We start from the raw sequence: 7,112 nt of genomic DNA on the forward strand, positions 1-7,112 counted from the left end.
AGGGTGATAACACGTTTGGCAAGGTACGTTTCTACGGAAATGTCTTTCCATCAGCTCTGGGGAATAGGACTTCGTGATTGAATGATGCATCTGGAGGAAGTGGACAGTGAGAAGACGAAGCTTCTTATAACGATGTGCAGCTTGATGATTTTCAAAGCAATACTTGAACAAAGAATTATATTGGCTTGAACAACCATCTTTTTCACTCAGAGAGTGACCTATTTCCCTACAATGAGTGGAAAATAAAACAATTCAGAGCCAGCACCAAGAGAAATGAACCATTCCCTCGAATGCTTCTCACCGCCATAAGCAAAAGATTATTCATTTCGGAATTGCTAAAGGCAATCGAGAAAAGGTGGTCTGATTTGGACAGTATTGAAAACTTTAGGAGCAAAAATGTAGGTGGTAGGAGAATGCTTATTAGGCTGTATCCTTGATTTTTGCCCAACCCCGCCCATTCTTTAAATCAGTGCCTTGACTTTCACACACAAATAGCGTCTGGTACTTCCGTGGCAAGAGGAGTAGATGGAGGTACCCTCTGTCCCTTTATAAAAGCTTTTCTTCTAACCCAAGTTACACTGGGAGCGTTCAGGGATCTTCTTGCTATCTCTCAACATACAATTTCTTCTTAGAACTGTAATCGTCAGCCCGTTTGTTTAGAATTTAATCGCTCCTGCCTCCCCCTCTCCCTGGAGTATATTCGCATGCACACTCACATATGTGCAGAAATAGAGTCCATCAGATCCCGGCAGTAGGCTGAAAACGATTCATATCGACGCGAATTGCATCCTAACTGTAAATATGGATTAATACACTCGAGGCTGTCTCATTTCACCATAGAGGAAATTTAATTATGTCATCTCATACAGTGATAAAATGTGAACTGTTTCGACTTTTTTGTAAATGGCTCTCATTTTATATCGTGTGTGTAGGGGGAATCTAGTTACTAATTGGGAATAGTCAGAGATGGAAGATTTGATGAGCGCCGCAGGCCAGTCTCAAAATATTTCATGCCACTGTGGCATAGAATAGGGAGTGTGGCTTCAGTTGCTTGCCGCTTCTGCATTTTCCACATCTGGCCTACAGACCTAATTCTAACTCGCGACTTCGTTTGATGAAATTCGATCTTCGTGGTTTAAATACCTTTCAATTTGGGGCGGTTTAACACTTGCAACCGTTAAAAAAAACAAACCCTGTGCAGTATCTGTGAAACCAATATGGACCACGGAGAAAGAAAACATGCTGCACACAAATCCCAGCCATTGTCTTTAACACTCGCGCGCGCGCGCGCGCGTACACACACACACACATACACACACACACACACACACAACACACGGGGAAGATGGGGGAAGGGAGCGAGTGGAGAGAGACAGACACGGATATGGATCGACAAGAGTCAAAGCGAGTCAAGTTAACGCTTTCTCCGCCCCCATCCACAAGTACCCCCCTCCCGCGTTAATTAATTACAAACAAGCCAAGCCAATCGAGTGATGCATTATTATTTTCAAGCAGAGGGAGGTGAGAGGCATGTATTTTTAATTGATTTATTTATTTGGAGGACATTAATTCTCGGTCTGAGACTGATTTTCAAACCGTTTGCAAAGCGCGGCTCCATTGTTCGCCGGGAGCGCAGGCCCCGCCCCCTGCTTTGTGTGCGGCGCGCGGATTGGCCGGTGCGCGCGGGGGCCGCGTCAGCGCCCGCGAGCCCATTCATCTGTGCACTTGGGCGTTGGACCCCGCATCTTATTAGCAACCAGGGAGATTTCTCCATTTTCCTCTTGTCTACAGTGCGGCTACAAATCTGGGATTTTTTTATTACTTCTTTTTTTAAAAAACTACACTTGGGCTCCTTTTTTTGTGCTCGACTTTTCCACCCTTTTCCCTCCCTTCTGCGCTGCTGCTTTTTGATCTCTTCGACTAAAATTTTTTTATCCGGAGTATATTTAATCGGTTCTCTTCTGTCCTCTTCACCACCCCCACTCCCCCCTCCCTCCGGTGTGTGTGCTGCTGCTGCCGCCGCCGCTGCTGCCGCCGCTGCTGCTGCTCGCCCGGTCGTTACACCAACTCGAGGCTCTTTGTTTCCCCTTGGATCTGTTGAGTTTCTTTGTTGAAGAAGCCAGCATGGGTGCCCAGTTCTCCAAGACCGCTGCGAAGGGAGAAGCCGCCGCGGAGAGGCCCGGGGAGGCGGCTGTGGCCTCATCGCCTTCCAAAGCGAATGGACAGGTAAATTATACCTGTGATACTAGTCATTTCTTTGGTGTCTTTCTCTAATCCCAACGATTCCCCTTGCCCCTTGGTTGCTCTCGAGGTGCATTCGGTGGAGACGAGCGTGGGATTCCAGTCTGAAAGTTGAATGGAAAGCGGTAGCCTAAATTGTCGATTTCTCATAGGAAGGGTCTACCCCCTTGCCCCAAAGGACTGATTCTCGGAGTATCTGGGCGAATTCTAATGTAGACAGGAGGAAAGAAGTGATAAATCGTCTAAAATGGCGTGTTTGGAGCTTGGCAGAACGTGACTAGATAGGTGCTAGCACCACCACCCCCGCCCCCAGCCAGGTTGTATTGTGTTTAGTGGGCACAAAGGTGTTTAAGTGAGTGACTCTCACATTTTTTGTCGAGACTGGGTCGCCTTCAAGATTTCTAAACTGTTGTGATTTGTGTGTGTGTGAGATTAGGGAAGCGGTGGGGGGGGGGGCGCAGTGGGATGGCGGTGGAGAAGGACGACAGGGGAAGGGCTGTCTTATTGTATACGGAGGCGGCGTGCCTTGGGTTCTTGGAAAGGCAGCTGGCTAGCTGGCTGGAGCTGGGCGGAAAAGCTTTCAGTATCTTTCGATGGGGCTTTCCCACTGTTCTAAATCTTTATTCATAGCTATCTGTGGTATAACACACCCACCTGACTTTTAAATGGCATCCCTGGGATAGAAAGACTCTGGGTCCTTAAGAACCTGCCCAGGTGGTCAAGAGGAGGTAATTGGTGTGTTTCAGTCGGGATTGTTCGTGTGCGGGGCTCCTCGATCACCGCAGAAGCCGCCCTGGCGCTGCCCAGACCCAGGCGGATGGCCACGGCTCGGTGGGCGCCAGAGGTCGGCCACGGGTGGCTGCTTTGCAAACACTGGGCACCCACCACGCCTCTTTTCCTAGAGCAGAGGCCTCGTTGCTTCGCCTGCTCTAATCTAATGGGGAAAGCGAGCTCTGCCAAGAGGCTTTGAACCCGTGAAAAAATGCAAAATGAGCCTCCCGGGCACACCCTGGCTTCGGAGAATCACTGGCGAAGGTGGGCGTGGAAGCAGAGGTGAAACCTCAGAAACAGTGGGTTTCCCCCTGCCTTGTGGATTTTATTCCGATCAGGACGCCTGCAAGCCACCTGAGCTTTGTTTGCGGTCTCTGGGCTGTGCTACCCGGGCTCGGGGGCGCCTCGGCCGGCGGGCAGGGCCCGACAGGGCTGGGCGGGGTGGCCCCCGGCCCCGCCCCTCCGCGCCCGCTGCTCGCGCCTCGCTCTGCGTGATGGAGGCGCAGCGCCCCCTGCTGACCCCAAGCCCCAGGCGCGCGTAGGGCCTTTGCGCGCGCAGCCCGGGCGCTTTAGGCTGAAGCGTTGTGATCGCCCCGGGAGTTCTTGAGGTTTTCTGCAGCCCTTTGGGTTTAGGGAGGGAAAGAGTATTTGTAGCGTAGACACAGAACTCTGGCGCTGTTCCTTCTTTTCTTCTCTCAAAGGCCGTTTGGTCTGTCATGTTTTATGTGGCCTTTTTCTAAAGCCCGAGAGGCCAAGGCTGGAATGGGTTACCCTTTGCTTTCCACGTTTTGGACTCGGCCCTTTTAATCTGTAGAGCATTTGTAGGATGGCGGAGGCTACTTTTGTGCCTTTAGGGCGCCCCCAAATGGCACTGCCCCCATTTCTTCCTAGAGTTCTTTCCTGGCTATCCAACCCCGCCTCCTCACAAAGGGGTGCTGCGGCGCCAAAGCCAGAGGAGCCTGGGGTGGGGGCGGGAATGGCGGCGCCCGGGCCGCTTCAGTGACGCTCCCGCTTTTTCTTCCCCACAGGAAAATGGCCACGTGAAGGTAAACGGTGATGCTTCTCCCGCGGCCGCCGAGCCGGGCTCCAAGGAGGAGCTGCAGGCCAACGGCAGCGCCCCGGCCGCCGACAAGGAGGAGCCGGCAGCCACCGGGAGCGGGACGGCGTCGCCTGCCGCGGCCGAAAAAGATGAGCCGGCCGCCGCCGCCGCCCCCGAGCCCGCGGCCAGCGGCGCGGAGAAGGAGGCGCCCGCGGAAGGCGAGGCTGCCGAGCCCGGCTCGCCCACGGCCGCGGAGGGCGAGGCCGCGTCCGCCGCCTCCTCGACGTCTTCGCCCAAAGCCGAGGACGGCGCCACGCCCTCGCCCAGCAACGAGACCCCGAAAAAAAAAAAGAAGCGCTTTTCCTTCAAGAAGTCTTTCAAGCTGAGCGGCTTCTCCTTCAAGAAGAACAAGAAGGAGGCGGGAGAGGGCGGCGAGGCGGAGGGCGCAGCTGGTGCCTCCGCCGAGGGCGGCAAGGACGAGGCCGCTGGGGGCGCGGGTTCGGCCGCCGCCGAAGCGGGCGCGGCCCCTGGGGAGCAGGCGGCGGCGCCGAGCGACGAGGCCGCCGCGGGCGAAGAGGGGGCGGCGGCTGGCGACCCGCAGGAGGTCAAGCCCGAGGAGGCCGCCGTCGCGCCTGAGAAGCCGCCCGCCAGCGAGGAGGCCAAGGCCGCCGAGGAGCCCAACAAGGCCGAGGAGAAAACCGAGGAGGCCGGGGCCAGCGCCGCCGCCTGCGAGGCGCCCTCCGCCGCGGGGCCCGGCGCGCCCCCGGAGCAGGAGGCGGCCCCCGCCGAGGAGGCCGCGGCCGTCTCAGCCTCGTCAGCCTGCGCAGCCCCCTCACAGGAGGCCCAGCCCGAGTGCAGTCCAGAAGCCCCCCCCGCGGAGGCAGCAGAGTAAAAGGGCAGGAGTTTTTGCGATGATCGAAGAACTTTTCTCCCCCCTCGTTTGTTTGTTGGAGTGGTGCCAGGTACTGGTTTTGGAGAACTTGTCTACAACCAGGGATTGATTTTAAAGATGTCTTTTTTTATTTTACTTTTTTTTAAGAAGCAAATTTTGTTCCCCCCCACCCCCCACCCCACAGATCCCATCTCAAATCATTCTGTTAACCACCATTCCAACAGGTCGAGGAGAGCTTAAACAGCTTCCTCTGCCTTGTTTCTCTTTTATTTTTTATTTTTTGCATCAGTATTAATGTTTTTTGCATACTTTGCATCTTTATTCAAAAATGTAAACTTTCTTTGTCAATCTATGGACATGCCCATATATGAAGGAGATGGGTGGGTCAAAAAGGGATATCAGATGAAGTGATAGGGGCCACGTTGGGGAAATTTAAGTGGTGCATAGCATTGCCAAGATAATGTGCCACTAGAAATGATGGTGTAAAGGCTTAGTCTTTTTTTTTTTTTTTTTTTAAGAAAAGTTATTACGATGTATTTTGTGAGGCAGGTTTACAACACTACAAGTCTTGATTAAGAAGGAAAGAGAAAAAAAAAAAAACACCAATACCCAGATTTTAAAAAAGATCATAGTCTTAGGAGTTCATTTAAACCATAGGAACTTTTCACTTATCTCATGTTAGCTGTACCAGTCAGTGATTAAGTAGAACTACAAGTTGTATAGGCTTTATTGTTTATTGCTGGTTTATGACCTTAATAAAATGTAATTATGTATTACCAGCAGGGTGTTTTTAACTGTGACTATTGTATAAAAACAAATCTTGATATCCAGAAGCACATGAAGTTTGCAACTTTTCACCCTGCCCATTTTTGTAAAACTGCAGTCATCTTGGACCTTTTAAACACAAATTTTAAACTCAACCAAGCTGTGATAAGTGGAATGGTTACTGTTTATACTGTGGTATGTTTTTGATTACAGCAGACAATGCTTTCTTTTCCAGTTGTCTTTGAGAATAAAGGAAAAAAAAATCTTCAGATGCAATGGTTTTGTGTAGCATCTTGTCTATCATGTTTTGTAAATACTGGAGAAGCTTTGACCAATTTGACTTAGAGATGGAATGTAACTTTGCTTACAAAAATTGCTATTAAACTCCTGCTTAAGGTGTTCTAATTTTCTGTGAGCACACTAAAAGCGAAAAATAAATGTGAATAAAATGTACAAATTTGTTGTGTTTCTTTATGTTCTGGTAAAATACTGAGACTTCTAGGTCTTAGGATAAATTTGAGGAAGATTTTGCATGTCATCAAGAGTAAATTATCTTGTGGTTTTTAATCTGAAGTTTTCAAACTGAAATTAATCAGCCTTATCAGATTACATGCAGAAAGAGTTTACGACATTCCATGTCAAATCTGTTACCTTTTATCTGCATTTAGTTTTCATTTAAAAATTGAACAATTACTTTTATTGTAGTTATATAGCATGTCAGAATAAATCGTTTAATAGAAAAGTAATGTGACCCAAAGACTTAATGTCATGTGAAAAATTCATAAAACTATTTTTTTTTTTTGTCATGGAGGTTCAGAAACTTAAATTGATAATGACTGAGTCTCTTTAATCCAAATTGCAGATGGGTCATAAAAAGTAACCAAATGTGTTTCAAAAGTTGATGGTGTATTACCTGCCATTGTAACTGCTTAGTGCTTGAATAATTTCCAAATTATTGCTTAGACTCTGTTATACCTTAGGAAAACAGGCTTATGTAAAGAAGTAATGGTGATGAATGGATGGCATTGTCAGTTTATGGGCCTTTAGTACGTGCCTCAATTCAATAGTTGCAAGCAGTTTTTTTTTGTTTGTTTGTTTTTTTAATGAAAGTAGTGCATTAGCATCTTGTTATTCAAAGGAAAAGATAGAGAATAATACTTTCTTTTATAGTAATTTCTCTTACAAGTTTACCTCCTTTGCTTTTTACCACCATATAACTGGATATTTTTCTTCACTGGACTCTAAATTCAATTGAATTTTAAGATAAAGATGTGTATTAAATACAAAGAAAAAATTGTTTACGTACACCTGCTTTACTGTTTTTGAGCAGTGTGCCATGTAGGGTTCACAATAAGTCAGTGAACCACATTTGTGTAACAACTGAATGCCAAATCTTTAAATATT

At 48.6% G+C, this 7,112-nt stretch overlaps 2 protein-coding genes across 2 annotated transcripts; both read left to right on the forward strand.

Annotated features, from left to right (window-relative positions):
• Positions 1-1,478: 1,478 nt before the first annotated feature.
• LOC118602860 lies at positions 1,479-2,114 on the forward strand. Its single transcript, XM_036221076.1, has one exon. The coding sequence runs from the start codon at positions 1,494-1,496 to the stop codon at positions 2,112-2,114; it is 621 nt and encodes a 206-aa protein (XP_036076969.1). The 5' UTR covers positions 1,479-1,493.
• MARCKS (myristoylated alanine rich protein kinase C substrate) lies at positions 1,722-6,873 on the forward strand. Its single transcript, XM_016136974.2, has 2 exons — positions 1,722-2,226; positions 4,041-6,873. Exons 1-2 carry the CDS (start codon positions 2,125-2,127, stop codon positions 4,941-4,943), a joined length of 1,005 nt encoding a protein of 334 aa, XP_015992460.2. The 5' UTR covers positions 1,722-2,124; the 3' UTR covers positions 4,944-6,873.
• The last annotated feature ends 239 nt before the right edge of the window (positions 6,874-7,112 follow it).

Source organism: Rousettus aegyptiacus, unplaced genomic scaffold (assembly GCF_014176215.1).
Source record: "Rousettus aegyptiacus isolate mRouAeg1 unplaced genomic scaffold, mRouAeg1.p scaffold_m13_p_1, whole genome shotgun sequence".
Lineage (NCBI taxonomy): Eukaryota > Metazoa > Chordata > Mammalia > Chiroptera > Pteropodidae > Rousettus > Rousettus aegyptiacus.

What these genes read in the sequence shown, in the direction of transcription:
- LOC118602860 (XM_036221076.1), top strand. Translation starts at nt 1,494, where the DNA reads ATGCATTATTATTTTCAAGCAGAGGGAGGTGAGAGGCATGTATTTTTA.
- MARCKS (XM_016136974.2), top strand. Translation starts at nt 2,125, where the DNA reads ATGGGTGCCCAGTTCTCCAAGACCGCTGCGAAGGGAGAAGCCGCCGCG. An exon ending in CTTCCAAAGCGAATGGACAG is followed by an intron (nt 2,227 to 4,040) that starts GTAAATTATACC and finishes TCTTCCCCACAG; the next exon opens with GAAAATGGCCACGTGAAGGT.